Here is a 19,051-nt window from a genome sequence, read left to right as displayed (position 1 = left end):
AAAGCTGCTGGCCAATGGCTAGAGCTTCTTATTGGCTAGCTCTGTCTTAAATATTAACCCATTTCTATCAACCTAAGCATTTCCAAGTAGTCTTATCTTACCAGAGAGAGGGTACAGACCTCTTCTTTCATGTCCTACGTCTTGACTCCTCTCTACTATATCTCTCAGAATCCTCCTTGCCTCCTAGTCCCACCTATCTTGTTTTCCTATAGACCAACAGTGCTTTATTCTTTAACCAATAAGAGAAACATATTTACGGAATGACATCTACTATCAATGTATAATTGTAAGTGTCCAGGCCCTTCACACTGTAGTGAAATAATTGACATGGAAGACATGGAATTTATTAACAGTTTTATATTATCTAAATTTTATACATTTATATATACTGTCTGCATATGTTGTTTCCTGTGTGAATTTGCTTTCACGCCTGAGAATAAACAGAAAAAGTAATATTCCCAGACTATTTACTCATTTTAATTTTAAATAATTAAGCAATTAATCTAAAATTTTCTGTGTCAATATTCACAGGAGCTTTGTGTTTAAAAAGAAAATGGGATTAATCACAAACATTTGCTCTTTTTTCTTTTTTGTTACCTTATTTCCTTTAATCACCCTTATGAATGCATGTTACTGATAGGCACACAGAATTACTTTAGTATTTTAAAATGGATATTGTTTTCCCCTATAATGAAATCTCTCTAAAGTGTAACAGCAGAAAAACAAACAAATTCTGAAGAAATACTTGGCAGGCAAAATGGATGCCCCACAGAGAGTCTCACCTCTCAGGAAAGTGAAACAACAGCTAAAGCTATATTTGCAGGCAGTTATTAGATAAGATACAAGATTCAGTTACTGCTGGGAGACACATTGTGCTCTGTGGGAATTTCCTTCAAGTTTAGGGTACTCCTGAGAGAATGTGTGGAATTGTACCAATGCCTGCAGTGGTACAGGGGGCATGGCTGTGACTTCCCAACAGATCATTTTATTTTCCAGACCTAGTTCTCTGGCTGCCTTCTAGATTATTCAGTCTGTGTCACTTGGTGACCATGGCAAGCAGTAATTCTCAGGTTAAAGCTTTTCTGAAACAAAGCTACATTTTTTTTTTTTGCAACAGTAGGAAACAAATGACTTATAAGCAAATAACCATCTTTTGTGACTAGAAGTTTTAGTGTAATCCTGAGTTCAGCGTGTGTCTTGTGGGGAAGCACACATGATGATTTGTCCCCCCAGGCAGCTCTATTTTGTTTGCTTAGAGTTATAGAAGACATTCTGTTCCATGTTAAAACTCTATATTGACCTAAACAAGTACTTCCATTTTTTTGAATTATTGGAAATTATTTAGTTACCCTCTTTAAAGTATATAATTATAAAAACGCTTCGTTCCATGTAAGTGGAACCCTGTAAGTATTGTGCCATTTTCATGTTCAGAGTAATAATGTAAACACAAAGAGTGAAAGTACTCAATAACTTTGCCTTTATGGTTTTTAACATACTTTATAAGTGCATTTGTCATCTCTGAATTTTCAACGTATGTAGTGCATATAAATCATATCTAATGTGTCCATGACATACAGGAGCACAATGGTTACTCCTTTCTTACTTCTCATCACAGCAAAACCTGGGGGGAAGCAATTTTAAATATCTAGGGATTCCAGCTGTTCATTGCCAAAGGGGGTTTCAATAGCTCAATACAGTAAAAGACTATAATTTACATTTGTGTATGTATTTGCATGTGCGTGCCTATGTGTGTATGCATGTGTATCAAGATGGCAACATGTGGATATCAGATCAGAGGACAACTTATCCATTCTGTTCTTTCTCTCCCCAACGTGGGTTCTGGGGATTGACCTCAGAATTTTAGCAAGTTATGGAGTAATGGGACACAGGAAAGAAATACTAGACCAAAACAAGACTGAAGCATAATATGGAAAAGTCGAAATCCTGTGGTTCCAAGTTTCATGTCAAAGGGCTTACATAGCTCCACCCTTCCAGCTTTGATGACTGTAACACACTTCTGTCTCTTGATTTGATCCCACTCCCTGTATGTAGATGCACCTGGCAGATATCCCTCTGCTCTGGTTCCTCAAATATTCCGGGGTCTCCAATGTTATCTAGACTTTATTTCACAGCTTCATAAAAGGGGCATTCAGGACATCCAGACAGAGACTTCACTACCATATCTCTCACTTCAGGGGCTTTCCTAAACCTGGAGGAAGAATTCACAATCCCTTTGCTCATGTTAAGTCCATGACTTTATAGCCAGAACCACATTGAGAACACTACCAAATTTGGCTCTACACTAGGAGTAGAGACTAGCCCTCCCTTTGAATTACATTTCTATAAACTCCCCTTTGTAGAAGCTTTTCTTTTGTGGAGAAATTCCCTTGGGCATTTTCCTTTCACAAATAGCAGGCTTAGTGGGCTGTGGTTTTGCCTTGAGGACACCATTTTTCTTATTCTGTTTCATGTCAGGATTCTCCTTGCATCTTTCAGCACAGTCCTCTGCTCCAACTTTAAATTTTCTGTTGCCCATTTCCTCCCAATACTGTACATTTCATATTTTTCTTTGCCTTATTTAAATTTTCATTTTAGATCTTCATAAGATTAATCACTTATAACCATGCAACCAAGTCAATATTAATTAGACTGTCTTGATATCTCCTTTACCAATGAAATAATTTCAAAACTCTCATTTTGGCATCTGTCAAATTTGTAAGACAAGGGCAAAAAGGAGCCATATTATTTGGCAAAATATCACAAGAATTTTGGTCTCTGAGTTGTTCCCTCCGAAAGCTTGTGAACTGGGCCTCCATTGTTCACACTGCTCTAAATACTACTGTCTTCCAAGATCCTATTATGATTGCCCTTACATTTCACTTATATAATTCAATGGCTTTCCTAGTTCAAAGCCTCCCTCCCTCCAATAATGGCTGAATAATTAAATTAAAATAATGTTTCTCATCTAATAGAATTTATACCTAGAGAAAACAGTGACATAACTAATTTATTCAAAAACCATAAATGTAACAAACAATGTGACTTTTAAAGAATGCTGCTAAAGTCACTCCTAAAATTCAGCAAATTGTTCCATGAAAACAGCTTAGCTATGTTACGACTTGATAGTGCTTTAAAATAAAGTCATCGTCACATAGACCATTCTGACATCATGTATAGTAAGTTTTAGAAAAGTTGTTCTCATTAAAGTCTGAATTAAGAAAGTGATATTAGAAACACTATAATTTATTTTTGTTCTAGAGCTTCCAGTCATTTGAATATAGAAACTATTTTAAAGTCGAGTTTGGTGTGTTTTATAGAGAAGGTGGTTTAGCTTCTCTGTAGTCCTTAGAAGATTGAGGGAAATGAAAAGTGAGCTTTAGATTGTGTTGGTAATGATCAGAGAAATTGACATTCTCTTATTAAAAGAGCTAAGGCCTGAGAAGCAGAGCTTTAGGTAGCATATGATACACATTTGGAGTAAAGTACTGAAGAGTGATGCTTGTAGGGAATATGCATTCCAGTTGTTATCAACCTTAGCTATTGAGCCAGAAGTTACAAGTGTCTTGATTCTTCTCATGACCCACAGGAGAAAAGTTCTATTCCTGATTATCTAACAACAAGGATGCAAATATACAATAGTTAACCATAAATTTTGAAATCCAAAAAATATCTTGCATTGTCACACTCAGACATTCATAAATTTAATAAGTAATTTTCCCATTCTCATATACTTTAAGAAGGCATGAAATTTTAGAAAATGTTGATGCAAAGATTTTATTCACAAACAATTGCCTTAGAGCATTACAGTCATCTTGGGGTGGAAGTATTTCTTTAGTCTTTGTTATCTATACATAAAATCTATGAGAGGTTTTGTTTATAATTTAGCCATAGGATTCATCTTTAAGGTTATATGTTGTAAAATAAAGCAAGCATCTTAGTTCTCATTTCTTGTATTCTGATCTTTTATAGATAATTTGTGTTTCTGACTAGACTACAAAGACTGTGGTCTATAGCAGTTCAAATAATTACCTGACACATACCTTGTATTCTAGAAAATCCATGCCCATGGCAGTATATTGAGTTGCCTCTTTAAAGAAATTGCAAAAGCAGTCTTCCTGACTGTCGAGCATATATATTTCCATTCAGACTACATGATAACTTTGATTTCATTTGTATTTCTTGGCAGTGTTCCTTACTTACAATCTAATTATTTTGCATTAGTACACCAGGGTTTTCATTTCTTTCTTGACCCAGTCAACAAAAGTCTAAACTTTTTAACCTATTTGCTTGCTTTCTCATTTCCCCCAATTCTATTTGTAGTATAATCATCTAACAGGCTGGTCTCCTTTAATAGGTTTAAAAAATCACTTTATTATTAATATACTTCTGTTTCATATAATATGCATACTGTATGAATGTAAAATGAATTTTTGAGCTCATTATACATGTAATTGATTTGAAACTTGAACACTTCTTTTGGGGAGTCATCTGGCTATTTTGTTGTACTTTGTCACTAGTATTGAAAGATGATGTTTTTATAATGTAAGTAAAATTAGAGTCCTTGATTATGTTAATGTATAATAAAGATTGTACAATTAAGAATTTGATATTTAAAACATTTAAACCATCCAATTAAAACCTTATACTTTTAACATTTTAACTTAAGAAATGAAAAATCTCTTATAGTTGCCATGAAAACCAAAAAGTAATAACCATGTTAAGTTCTGAATATAATCAGTGGACCTGGCTTATCTCCTCCACCTGTAATAATGTCAAAGCTCTGTCTGGTTATGGATTTCCGGCAGATGGGTGGATTCAGTGGGTAGGCAGGCCTCATGACCTTTTTCACGTAGTGGAGATAACTTAGTCATTTTCCACTTCTCAGCTACAGTATTTCGTTTGAATGCTGTGAACTTTTAAAAAATGTCACTAAAATGTTAACTATTTTTTTCTTTACACATTTGTGAATTTTGACTACACTACCAGTGGTACTGAAAAGTCTACTGCAAATATCTTTAACAAACACTATAGTTATTTCTGAACTTATAGATAATCACATTTTGTACTTGAACACATAATTTACTACATCTGAGAAGATATAGAAAGTGATTACCAGTTTAGTTCTTATATTAATTAATTTCACACTTTATTTTTTTATTTTATATAACCAAGTCCATTTGAATGAAAACAAACATTTATAGACAATATTTGGGAATTTGGGCGTTGTTCTTTCCAAACTACTTCCTGCTGGTAAGGCGCACTGTCAAGGGGATTCTAAGAAGATGCAGAAATCCTGGCTGTAGTCTGTCAGGCTGCTTTATCCAGCTGTTTTGAATGTAGGATCACCTGGTACTCTGTTTCAGATGGTCTGGCTTGATCAAACCACATTAGTCTGGAAGGAATCCACATCTTTTCATTTTCTGTGGAAACAAAAATAGAAATCCTTTTCCCCAGTAACTTGTCCTTCAACTTAAATTTTGGAGTCAAAGCATTTTTTAAAAAAAATTTAATTTATTATTTTACATGTCGATCCCAGTTCCCCCTTCCTCCCTCTCTCCCTCCCTCCCTCTCTCCCTCCCTCCCTTTCTCCCTCTCATGAGTATGTACTCACTCATATATGAATTTTAGACCTAGATCAAAGGATCACCTGCCACACTTTAAATCAACTCATTTTATCCTACCATTTTTCTTTTACTTACTTAGTTTTGTGTGGGTGTGGGTATGTGGTTGAGAGAGAGGGGGTAGGGTGGGGTGGGTGGGTGGGTTGTAGAGCTGGGGGATAGGGGAAAGTGCTCTTAGAGGATATCATAGATGTTGGATCCCTTTGATCTGGAGTTACATGTAGTATGAGCCACATGATCTGGGTGCTAGGAATTGAGCCTGGGTTCATTGGTAGGGCAGGAAATTCTCTTAGCCAGTGAGCCATGTCTGCACCCTTATTCTAACACTGTTACTATGTTTGTATCCATTCTAGATAATTTTACTAAGCCCCAGGAAGGTATGAATAATACATGTTAACTGTGACTACAAATGGAAGAATTCCACAAAAGAAAAATGTAGTCAATTTAGCTATCTAAAATGCTAAAACTTGTACACTAAATTCATGATACTTAATATTTAGCCTTACATCAGGTTTTGCATTGTACATGCATTCTGTGATCATTGCTATAAATAACCCATAACAATAAATTCATAGATATTATAAGCGCAACCATATACTAATAAACACAACTGAAGGGATATGTCTTAGCATCTGTCAGCTAACCACTGGGTAAGTCTGCACAGACTCACAGAAAGTTTAGCACCAGCACAGATTCTGATGGTCTTGGTGCTGCAGGTTGGATATGGTTAGTATTTTACAAGAAGCTTCAAAGTAGTCAGCCTGCTTAAATCAGACATATGCAGAACATTTTTTATTGCTTTGTGATTTAATAATAAATAGATTTTAATGATGATTTTAAAACCCTAGGATGATGTGAATAAATAAAATACTTTGGTGAAATTGTCTTTGTATTTATTTTTATTTTTTAATTTTGGCTTATTTTTCATCCCTAATCAGTGAGGTTGAGATCAGAAGAACAGCATGAAAATCACAAACCACTATGAAGGCAAATGAACATATATAAACAATAGACTCTAGAACAATACACAGTGAACACCTTGATAATAGACCATGACGGATGCTTAGTTTATGCTAGCAAACCTTTGATATAATGAAGTCAGAACAAAATTCGGGAGAGCACAGACATTATCTTGAGCGGAGGTCATTGGAGCCAACAGCTGACTGGGATGCTTACAGAGTGGTTTTTGTAAAGTGAAAATGAGTAATTCCTAGTGACTGCTGTCATCACAGAGCATAAAAGCATGGTTTATTTCCAGTACTATGACCTTCTCTTGGAATCAGAGAAATCAGCACAGAAAGAAGGTAACTACATATTGCAGTTAAATAAATATCAGGATAAACAAATAGGCCGAATAGATGTTTATTCAGGGAGATAAAAACCTTACTCCTTACAACTACATCCACAATAAGGGACTGCTGCTAGGAGAAAGAACGTTGGCTCCGTGTATATAGCTTCAGGACTGACCAGTCTGCATTGGTCAACCAAAACTGGGGCTCATCGCTGTCAAAACTAATTCCCCTTCCCTCAACATTCTCTAGTTGCCTGCTTTCTTTGTCTAGGGGTTATGCCCTCAAATAATTTTCCTCTTCCTCATTAATATATCCATCGACTTTGTCATTGTTCCAATCTTGTGCATGCTTCAATTTCTACCAGTTACTGTTTACAGAAAACTCACAAACATTTTGGCACTTACATTCTTTTATCTTCTGCAATACTTCCTGAGTCATAGATGCAGGGGCTGTAATAAGGATATTTCAGTTGGGACTGGCTCTCCATGATCTGTTGTGTCCAGTTGTGGTTTTCTGTGATGATCTCCATTTGCTGTAAAGAGAGGCTTCTTGATGGCAGATGGTAGTTACACTTATCTGTGTGTATAAGGGTATGGTTTAGAAAGATTTATATCCATAAACTAAGAAGGACATTTGCTGATCTAGCAAAGTGATAGTGGTAGATTATTTTTTCAGGTCCATTACCTCATTAGCTGTGGAGATCTAAACAGAGTTCTCAATCAAAGAAATAAAAATGACTAAGAAATACTTCAGAAAGAGTTCATTACCCTTAGCAATTAAAGAAATACAAATTGAAATAGCCTTGAGATTTCATGTCACTCCAGTCGGAATGTCTGAGATCAACAGAACAGCTGACCACAAAGGCTGGCAAAGATGTGGGGAACCATCGTTCATTGTTAGTGAGAATGCAAATTGGTGCACACCACTTTGGAAATCAGTGTGGAGAATCCTCAAAAACAACCGAAAACAAATCTTCCACATGAGCTAGCTATAGCTATGCTGCCCAAAGAAGTAAATGCAGTCCACAGCCAGTACCCTTAACTACCTAGCCAGCACTCCAGTCCAAACCTTCCATTTCTAGAGGAAGACAAAGGGTAACCACCGGAACTGTGAGCCCAGAGAAGACATTGTCATGGTAGCATTGCACACTGGGGGCTGGAGAGAGCTGGCTCAGTCGTTTATAGTACCTGTTGTTCTCCACTAGGACCCAGGTTCAGTTCCCAGCACTAGCATCTTGGCCCCAAACAAGTTGTCATTCCAGGTTTAGGGGCTCCTACTTCCCTTCTTCTGGCCGCTAAGAGCACCAGAAACATTGTGGTACATATACATATGTTCAGAGAAAGCACCCAGACACATAAAACCAAAGTAAGAAAAAAAAATACGGCTACACATTATTACATTTCATTTGAAAAACATCCAAAGATTGATATTCTAATTGTTAGCATGAAATACGTTTTAAACTTTCCTCCCTTTTCTCTTCTATTCTCTCTCTCACACACATAGCTCTGCATTTTTATATACTATATTTTATGATATTATTGGATCTATAATACATCATAATCTTTTACTTTAACCCACATCATAATTTATCTTCTTTCCAGGAAGGTATTCTCTTCTGAAATGATAGAGCAGTGGTAAAAATCAGGAATTCTCATTGTTACTATTCTATTATCTTTAATATAGATCTTATTCTAATTCTCTAACTGTTTGATTAATATTTCACATCCAGAGTCATGCATTAGTCATTAATCACCTTTACATTGGAGAAGAATTTCTTAGTCTTTCTGGGCAGTGACTTTTTTGAAGCAATTTGTTAATAGTTTCAGTATTGTATCTTCTATCAAGTATTTACAGCAAAAGCTAACAGCTCCTTACCTATTCATTTTCTTTTCTGACCAATAACAAAGTGCTGCATCTTCTTAAAATGTATTTTTTAACTGTGATTTGGTAAGGCATTCAATATTATGGAGAAGAAAACATATATTTTTAATCCTAACAAACAGTTGAACAAATATGCACTAATAACCCCTTGTGACTAAAGTGATTTAAGCAATATACTTTATGATACATAATGAATATATGCCATATTATTTATACATTTACTGAAAGCTATAACCAAAGGAAAATTAGAGTATATTCTAATTTATTTCCTTAGGTATTTGAGGCAGAAACACGGCTTTAAAAGTGCATGGATTTTTTCCTCCACTGTAACTCACGATTCAAGCACATTCATCATCATTTAAATGAAACAACACATATAAGTTTTTCTTAGTTCACATTAATTTTAAGTCAGTTTTGCAAGCCATAAGACACAGAATATAAAACTCCAAGGAGCATATTAGGCTACTCTTTACTACAGGGATGCACTTTCAGAGACTTCTGCATACCAAAACTCACAGTCTGCACATGATTTCAGGAAGTTTAAATACACAAAGGGCCTATCCCAAGTTCAGCACTATCTTAAGCATAAAATGATGGGAAAACAGAATGACTGATTCCCAGTCTCAAGTAAGGGTGCCAGGCTTACTGTTTCTACTACATGCCTGTGAGGTAGGAGGAATGGAGTTGTGACTTCAATGTTTTCTCAGTGGTTTAGAATTGAGGATTCGGTGTGGGAATCCCTGTCAGTTCAGTTTTCTCACTCAGTATCAAATTCTTTGATCATTCCTACATCTTACTCAGAGTTAAACTGCTAATTTTGTCCCCCCTGGCTTCCTATACCTCTGAGGGCTGTCTTTGCTCCTGCGCTGTATTGCTTTGCTCCTTTATCAAAGGCTAGTTGACTGTGGATGTGGGGGGTGTTCCGTGAATCTGCTGTTGTCCTTCAGTATTCTGTTGCTTCAGCTATAGTGAATCTTCAAATCCTCTAGTGTCTGTGTATCATTTGATGTTAAATAGTAACATGTTTTATTTAGTAAAGTAGTTATTACAACCTTTTTGTTTCCTTGTTTTAATAAATACAAAAACCATTGCACAAAGTTCTGCCTAGACTTTTGAAATAATGTTCAGTTTCTTGTGATTAAATCAGGATGACTTTCTAAAATAAAATCCTAGGTAGAGTAAGCTGTATCAGGAAGACTTTCCTCTGTCATGTCTGGACCACTGGACCTGTTTCTCCCCTGCTTGCTGGTTCCAGCAGCCACTTCTAAACAATCACTCAGAAGCTTAATATTGTTACAAACTGTTTATCCTATTAGCTCAGACTTATTATTAGCTAGCTCTCCCAACTAGTATTTTCATCTATTGATTCTATGATTTCTATGATTATACTTTTTAAACATTTAAATACTTTAATATTCATAGATACATAATGTCTAGATGATATGTAGTCATTTTCTTTTTATAAACACAAAAGAGTTCATTTCAACACCGATATCCTTTGACTATACCCATTTTTTTTTGTTGCTTGAATCATAACTTTGTCATATGATGCTAAATGCTGATACTTAAAGATACATGTTCTATTTCCTTCACCGCTGTTTGCCAAATGAGTCACTCTATTTTAGATAACATAGAGCTAAGTTTTGCTGTAATGTATGGTGCCATCATGTATTTGTAAGGCAGAACTTCTATATCAGAAGTCTTTTGCATGAGGAGCCTTTAGGGAAGGGTGTAGAAAAAACCTATGCCACGGTGACTTTGTAAATTGGTCATTTCTTGCTTCTGATGTAGATGAAGCTTTTGCAAATCCACTCTTTCTACATATTTGCACCCAAATTCAGCTCTACTAGTATCTCAGCTTTGTGATGAGCCTGTTAGAAACCTCCTTCTATGCTGAGTACCTAGCAACATAGAAACTTAGGGCCTCACTAACACATTTTTATTCCACCCTTTGGTTCCTAATGGTACTCCTCACTTCACCATTTCAAATAATGACAGACCCTCAACCTTCTGAAGCCAGTGTCTTTGCTTGGAAATTGGTAGGGAATAGGCAATACATGGTTTGAATAACTCTCTTTTCCTCTTTTTAGTACACTATGGCCTCCAGTTTTACACACACACACACACACACACACACACACACACACACACACACACACTTACATACACACAATGAGAATTTTGGCAATTCTGTGACATATTCTAGATTTCAGAATTAAAATACAATTGTTCTAATTCTGCCTTTCCTGTGTGTAAGATTGGCAAGAGGAGAAACTGACAAGGGAGCAATTGACTTGAACACACCATACATTTTATTTCAGGGCAGAGGGGAAAACAAATCTCTAGAGTAGCAGTTCTCAAACTGTGTGTCACAGCCCTTTGGGGGCCCAAGAACCTTTCACAGGGGTTACCTCAGGGCACTGGAAAACATAGATAATAATATTATGAATCACAACAGTAGCAGAATTACAGTTATGAAGTAGCAACAAAAATCAGTCTTTTGTTGGGGTAACCACAGCATTAAAGGGTTGCAGCATTAGGAAGGTTGAGAACAACAGCACTAGACTAAGGATCCAGAGACTACACAGGATGGTAGGGTAGTGGTCTATATGTTCCGGTAAACATGGGGAAGATATACCAATCAAGACTACTTCATGTTCCTCAACTGAGTTAATTTTCCCAAGAAATGTAAGGTAAGATAAGGTGAAACAGCTCAGAATCCATTGAGGCATGAGGAAATTGAAGTTCAGAACTGGGTGACAAACTTCTGTTTGTCTCATTGCTACTCGTCCTCCTATTTGATGCTGATTTAAAGTCTGTAACTGATGTCTTATCACATTCAGACCCCAGTGGAAAACTACGAACCCTAGAATGCATAATTCTCACCTTATTTGCTGGAACTACTCCCCTTGATTCCCTGCTCCTCCATCAGGCCTACTGTGTGTCACTGGGAAGGCAGAGTACCCAAGAAGGAGGTGTTGCAAGGGTTGTGTTAGCACAGTTTTCAGCTTGATATGCTCACATGGATGAATTCAGTCAGTACTCACAAGGACCAAAGAAGACTCATAATTTCATCCTCCTGATTTTGCAAATGTCTCCAAAAAGACACTTAGATAACAGTGGGTGAATGCACATTGCCTTAATTTTAGTTGTTTCAAACTCTTTTTCTTCTGAGTGTTTTCATTGGTATGTTGCCTGAGCAAGGTAAATGGGGTATATCTTGCTATCTCATGTTCACATTACTTAAATAGTCTTGGAAAGATGGTATTTATAAATTTATACACCAAATATTTTCCGAAGGACAAATGTTGGGAGAAAGCATGTGTGAAAAATTAGTATTTGCTTCTATTGGAAACAAAAGATTTAAAAAAATAAAAATTACAGGTCACAATGTACATAAAATATATATTTCATTAATAGAAGGTTTTAGGTTTTACCAAAAAGCTTAGTTTCTCTCAAATATATTAACTTTTTTTTTAAAGAATATTAAGTACTATTAGTTAAGGTCATGACTAGTAACCTTTTTTTACATGATAAGAACACTGAGAGATACTAATCCAAGCATGTAGGGTATTAATGAATGGTACCAGTGAGTTGGTTTGTATTAATGAGATCACTGTTCATTTATCTAAACTAATCCTTCAAATAGTATAGGTGATATAATTGAAATAATTTGCTTTTTTTCCCCCCTCAGCTCAGTCCATTTTTAAGACATTCTGTTCTGAAGAGAACATACAATGTCACTCTGCCATATTCATCCTCTAAGAGAGAAATTACTGGTCACACAGAACAAAAAGCTAGACAAAAACATCGAAGACACAGATTTCAGCACTCTAACTGGTGAGTATGATGGACCCAAGTAGTTATAGAGATGTATGTGTCACCCATTTCCACTGTGGGTAGCATTATCTCTTTGTGAGATTCTTCTCTTTGTGCATGGGCGTTAGCTAGGTGTATGGTGCCAAGAATTCATTAAGAGATCAGGGGGAGGGTCATCTTCATGCTCCTACATTTGACTGCTGACATAATATATTAAATGTGTATATATATCATTATTATTATTATTTATTTTTATTATTTCACATATCGCTCCCAGTTCCCTCTCCTTCCCTCTCTCTCACCCTCCTATGACCCCAACAATGTCCCACCCTATCCCTCCCCCCCCTTGCCACTTGTAGAGTGATGCATTCCAGGAGGGGTTATCTAAATCTGTCAAGACATTTGAAGTAAGGACTAGGCCCTCCCTCCTGCTTCTACTTTTCAAGGGAGTATCCCACCATGGGAATGTGCACCCAAAGTCCTTTGGGTCACCAGGAATACATCCTGGTTCTACTGTCTGAGGTCCCTTAGACTGCTCAGGCCTTCTAGCTGAGACCCATGTTCAGGGGGTCTGACTAAGTCTCATGCTGTATTCCCAGCTGTCAGTCTGGGGGCCCATTAGCTCCTCCTTGTTCATGTCAGCTGTCTCTATGTGTTTCTGAAGCCTGGTCTTGTTCTCCCTCTCTGCATCTGGATTCCAGAAGTTTGGCTCAGTGTTTAGTTGTGGGTGTTTGCTTCTGTTTCCATCAGCTAGTAGATGAGGGCTCTATGATGGTGGATAAGATAGTCATCAATCTCATTATCAGGGAAGGGCATTTATGGTAGACTTTCCACTGTTGCTCAAATTGTTAGTTTGGGTTAGTCTTGTAGGTCTCTTGATATTTTATTTCTCTATAGTCAGTTTTCTCTTCAAACCTATAATGGCTCTCTCTACTTCTCTCTCTCTCTTTTTCTCTCTCATCTATTCCTCCCCTGACTTAATATTCCTAGTACCATGCACATTCCTCTCCTCCCCTTCTCTTTCTCCTAACTCCCTCTCCACTCACTGCCTCTCCCCCTGCACTCCTCATGTGCTCAGGAGAACTTGTGCCCCTTCTGTGAGGGACCTTGTAAGAATGTCTTAGAATCCTCCTTGTATCCTAGTTTCTCTGGCAGTATGAATTATAGGCTGATGATCCTTTGCTCTGTGTCTAAAATCCATATATGAGTGAGTACATACCATGTTCTTCTTTCTTGTGATTAACTACCTCATTCAGGATGGTTTCTTCAAGTTCCATCCATTTGCCTGCAAATTTCAAGATTCTATTTTTTTCCCCACAGAGTAGTATTCCATTGTGTAGATGTGCCATATCTTCTTCATGCATTCTTAAGTTGAGGGGCATCTAGGTTGCTTCCAGGTTCTTGCCATTAAAAATAATGCTGCTACAAACATAGTTGAACAGATGTCTTTATTGCTTGGATGTGGATCATTTGATATATGCCTAAGAGGGGAATTGCCGGGACTGATCCCCTTTTCCTGAGGAACAGCAAGCAGTGGAGGAGTGCTCCCCTTTCACCACATCCTCTCCAGCATAATTGTCATTGGTGTTCCTATTTTAGCCATTCTGGCAGAAGTAAGATGGTATTTCAGAGTTATTTTGATTTGCATTTTTCTGATAACTAAGGATATTGAGCACTTTCTTAAATGTCTTTCAGCCTTTTCAATTTCCTCTATTGAGAATTCTCTCTTCAGTTCTGTACCCTATTTTTTTAATAGGATTATTTGGTATTTTTGTGACTAGATTATTGAGTTCTTTGCATATTTTGGAGATAAGCCCTCTGTCAGATGTAGGATTGGTGAAGATCTTTTCCCTTCTGTGGGCTACTGTTTGGTCTTGTCAACTGTGTCCTTCATTTTACAGAAGCTTCTCAGTTTGAGGAGGTCCCATTCATTAATTGTCAACCTCAGGGTCTTTGATACTGAAGTTGTGTCCAGGAAATAGTCTCCTGTACCATCCTTTAATTAACTTTCAGAGGAAACATATTTCATGAGAGGCACAATTTTAGAGAGATGTTTAAAGCTTTACCAAGCTACTATACTAACTCTCGAGATGAGTGAGCTAATATGTTCAAATGCTGATTCCAGTCCAACCCATTTTTGTGGAAAAATGGAAAAGCTAGACAACAGAACAGTGTGCTATGGTTGAAAATGAGAGACTAACAACCGCCTGAGTTGGAAACACATCAGACAGTAAGAGGGCTAGAACCTGAGCAAGTTCCCATGTCCCCAGTTTTCCCTGTGTCAGACCTGCTGTATCCAACTGTTCCTGGCCATAGAAAGTATCAAACCATAGTTTGCTATGTGCAACCTCACAGACACAAAGCTTAGAATAGATAGCATTTCTTCACAGGTGAACCCTAATAGAGCCTCTTACATGTTGCAAGTTTATTAAATAAGTAACTCTACTGTAAAAGAACTGCACTCCCAGACCATTTTTTCCCCAGTAAAATACAGTCTATTAAGTTACATTATGAAAGTTTTAAGAGCTTATTTGTTGATATTTTGTCTTTTACTCTCTCTGAGATTCATCTCCTGTTACAATGCAGCATTGTACATGTAACTACTATTAAAATATTACACACCATTGTAGGTACATCTCATACACTAACATTCTTTTTTAGGATGCCAAAGTCTCTAACAGACCATTAGGATAACCCAATAGTCAGGATTTTGATAACTACTTGAAGATACTTAATATATTTGGTTTTTAAAAAAGAGCAGGAGGTAAAATCAATTCCACTATTATGATGTCTGGCTGACTTGCCACACTGGCTTCTTGTTTGGGATAAGAAATAATCAGGAAGCATCTTTGGGTTTAGGTAGAGATGAATATATTAGAGCCGCCAGTCATTGAAACAACTTTTCTTTCCTCACAGATGCATCCCCAAGGTAACGTCTCTTAACATAAAGGTAAGCTGCCAGTCTTCGCACAGAGACCTACTTCCAGTGTGATGAGGTCATCCATCAGATGCTCAAAGAACAATTTTCAATCTAACCTCTGGACAAAGAAACGTTTGTTGCCATTAACACATGTAATTCTTTTTGTTCATGAAATTTCCCCATTATAATACATATATACATACATGCTTGCACACATACATACATACATTCTCCACTGCATTCTTTCTAAACATAATTTTGGTACCTCCATAGGAAATACAGTGCTAAATAAAGACATCTGATGAAAGCTTTCTTTAGAATCTTTTTGTAACCAGAGACTGCAGTGACGTTCTGAACACCAACATGTAAAACAAAGCAAATGCTCTTACTTTGTGTACATTCTAGCAACCTGACTGATTTTCTTATGTTTTCCTTCTCTGCAATTCTAAAAGAATAAGACTAAAAAAATCACAAAAGTAATATTCACTGTTTCACTTTGTGTTTATCTTATGTGCAAATAGGAAACAAGGAAAAAGTAATTAAATTGTGACAAACAAAATTTTTCCATGGCCTATATGTTTGGAGAGATAGATATTGATTTGATTTTTCTGTAGCAGCACTATTTGAATATCTTTATTGAGTATTTTATGACATTTCTGCACACGTTAAAACATGTGCCTTCATGATGGTAATTATTATCTTTGATCCCTAGGACGAAACTCAAAAGTATTGCTTATAGAGCTGATCTGATGGTGATAAATTCCCCCAGTTTATGCTTGTTTGAAAAAGTCTTTGTTTTGACTTCAGTTCTGAAGGATGGTTCTGCTGAGTTCAGTTGTCATGGCTGGCAGGATCTCATGCATTTGATACTGGTCTGGGAGCTTCCTATTGGGAACTATGCTGAAAATATAGATGGAATTTCCTTGTGTGTGTCTTACACAGGTATGTTCATGGTATTTTATTCTTTCTTATAATTTCTCACAATATGTCAATGAGCACGGCGTGTGACAATGATTATCCTTTTGGGCTTAAATCTATTTAGTGGTGGTCCTTTGAGCAGCCTATACACGGGTATTCTTACCTCTTAAACCCTTTAAAAACTTTAGCCATTATTTCATATGAATCTTAAATTCCTGTTTTCTTGGCCTTCTGAACTTATCATAATGGGAAGATTTAGTCATTGGTATCGCAGCTAATGTTATGTCAGTCTTTTTTAAATCCCATCCCATCCCTTCTCTTCCTTTCTTTTCTTCCTTTTATCTGACTAGATTAACTCAAAAGACTTGTCAGGTTCTGAAATACTTTCTTTCCTTTGTTCTAGCCTGTCATACAAGACAAGAACAAATGGTATCGAAGTGATTCCAAACTAGGCTCCAAAGTTCTGACTTTTTAAAATACGTATATCTCTTTGTTGAATTTCACATACCACTGTATTTTTTAAACGTCCTTGAATTGTCTGTCTGTGTTCTCTTGGCATTTCACTGAGTTTTCTTAGGATCTTTCTTTTGAATTCTTTTTCTGGCATTTCAGTTTGAAATCTATGGCTGGAAACATTACTGTTTTTCTCCTTTGGAGAAGCCGTGTTTCCTTTTGGGTGTGTTTCCCTGGGTCAATGTGCATTCTTATGTTCTGATAGCCACTTTTCAGGTTTTATGGATTAGCTTTTGTGGGGAAACAGTTTGGCTGCTAGTTGAGATATAGGACATCAGTGGGGTGGGTGCTTCAGCCTTGGTAATAGGGATCTCTAAGTTTGGTTTAGATGCTATTTCTTTTAACTGCCAATGCTGTCAGCGTCTTTGAGTGTATCGTTAGTCTAGAATACAGCAAGAAGTGAAGTCAGTTGTATAATTTTGCCATGGACATAGGAACCCATGCATATATGTCCTTAATTCAATGAAGTGAACACTCGATGATACTTGGTTGTGTCCCAGTAGTTGCTGTAGTTTCAATTGTGTGGCAGTACTATTCATCCCTAAGTCCCTTGGGGAAAGTGTGTTTTAATTCCCAGCATGCATGGTTCCTGAATCCAAAGATGAAAAGTATATTGACTCTAGGACACTCATAATCAATCAGAAGTTGTCCATGGCACAAGTGGTTACAGCTCTGGAATTGCAGAAGGGGCAAGTGTAAGTTGGACTCAAGCTTGTGGCCATGAAACCTAGTAGACCTAAGAAACAAAATGCTGAACAAGGGTGCACCACCAGCACCTGATTCTGCTTCCATCAGGACTCAGCTGCAGTTCCTCAGGAAAGGTGGCAATAGAAGTGGCCTTTGTCACAATTTGTCTTTTATAGGATGAAACTTCTAGAGTGTGTTGCTAGGTAACGAAGCAGATAGGAATCTCTGCGGGATCCAAGAATGACATATTGTGAGACCATAGAGTTCTCCAGCAGTTCAAGCTCCCTGCCTACTGCTGTAATTGTGGTAAGTGATTCTGTCCTGCCTGCCTTTTCCCTAGAAGAATTAGTAGGGACCCTACCGAAAGGTGGGATTATAGTTGGAATTTTCTGGTCCTTTTTCCTTTGCATAACTTTTCTAACCCTCCTTGCCATGAGGGTTCCAGGCTTGTCTTTGCTGGGTTAGAGTTCCTGCTTTCTCTCAACCATTCTCAAAATTCAGTTTCCCTCTGTTGCTCTGGTTCCTGCTCTGTTGGATTCCTGTTCAGCATACCCCTGTTGTAAGTTTAAATATTAAACATCAAAAACTTGGTAAATGTTATACTACTAATACTATTTTATAAAACAAATCAGTCAAAGAGAATGATTTAAATCATTGTTCACATTTCAGAAGGGTCATTGGCACTTAGAATTTTCACAAAAGATACAGGAATTATGCAGATAGACATCGACTTTATCCATACAAAATAAAATTAAGATAATTTTGAAAAAAATCAAGTACTTTGGAGATGTTCTAATATATTCTGACTCAAGAAAATCTGTTGCAAAATATTTTCATTAATTCATCTAAGATGAATCGCAAATGATTAAAATAACAAAGAGTATCACTCATTAAAAAATAAGTATTCTTCCATTGAATTGAATAAATTTAACTTTAGAAAATAATTTATCTTTAGAAAATACTTCAAAGCTACCAGGTGCTAGAGAGGGGACCTTGACCTCATGTCCTAGCCATGGAATCCTAAACAAATGGCTTAATCACCTGTGTTCTGTGGACAGAACAAAATTCATTCAGCATGACCATAAGTAGTTCTCCACCATAGAGGCTGAACAACCTCATATGTCACAGAACATGTTATGAAAAAAATAATTCAGAAGGCAATGAAAGTCAATCTTTCTACAAAATGTGGAGTTTGCTTTTTTAAAGAATAATTTCAAGGATGTTGTAAACAATAAAATGTCTGTCAAATATTCTGAGTTGTCTGAGTTTTCAGAAAAATGACTGGAATTTACATGATTTATATGAAACAGAAGGAAGCAGGGTCTGAAACAAAGACAGCAAGAACAAGCAGGTTCTTCAGATCATGAAACTGGAGCTTATCTATGATAGTGGCATTCTTA

At 36.7% G+C, this 19,051-nt stretch overlaps 1 protein-coding gene across 1 annotated transcript in view; it reads left to right on the top strand.

Moving 5' to 3' along the window:
* Stpg2 (sperm tail PG-rich repeat containing 2) overlaps nucleotides 1–19,051 on the top strand; it is a 465,521-nt gene that overhangs the window by 425,671 nt on the left and 20,799 nt on the right. Inside the window, exon 13 of the mRNA XM_051185397.1 lies at nucleotides 12,489–12,634. Within this exon, the coding sequence (XP_051041354.1) occupies nucleotides 12,489–12,634 (146 nt within the window). The remainder of the gene's footprint in view (nucleotides 1–12,488; nucleotides 12,635–19,051) is intronic.

Source organism: Phodopus roborovskii, unplaced genomic scaffold, assembly GCF_943737965.1.
Source record: "Phodopus roborovskii unplaced genomic scaffold, PHOROB, whole genome shotgun sequence".
NCBI lineage: Eukaryota > Metazoa > Chordata > Mammalia > Rodentia > Cricetidae > Phodopus > Phodopus roborovskii.
Note: the sequence above shows the minus strand (reverse complement) of the source record. Positions and strands in the feature narration are given on the sequence as shown.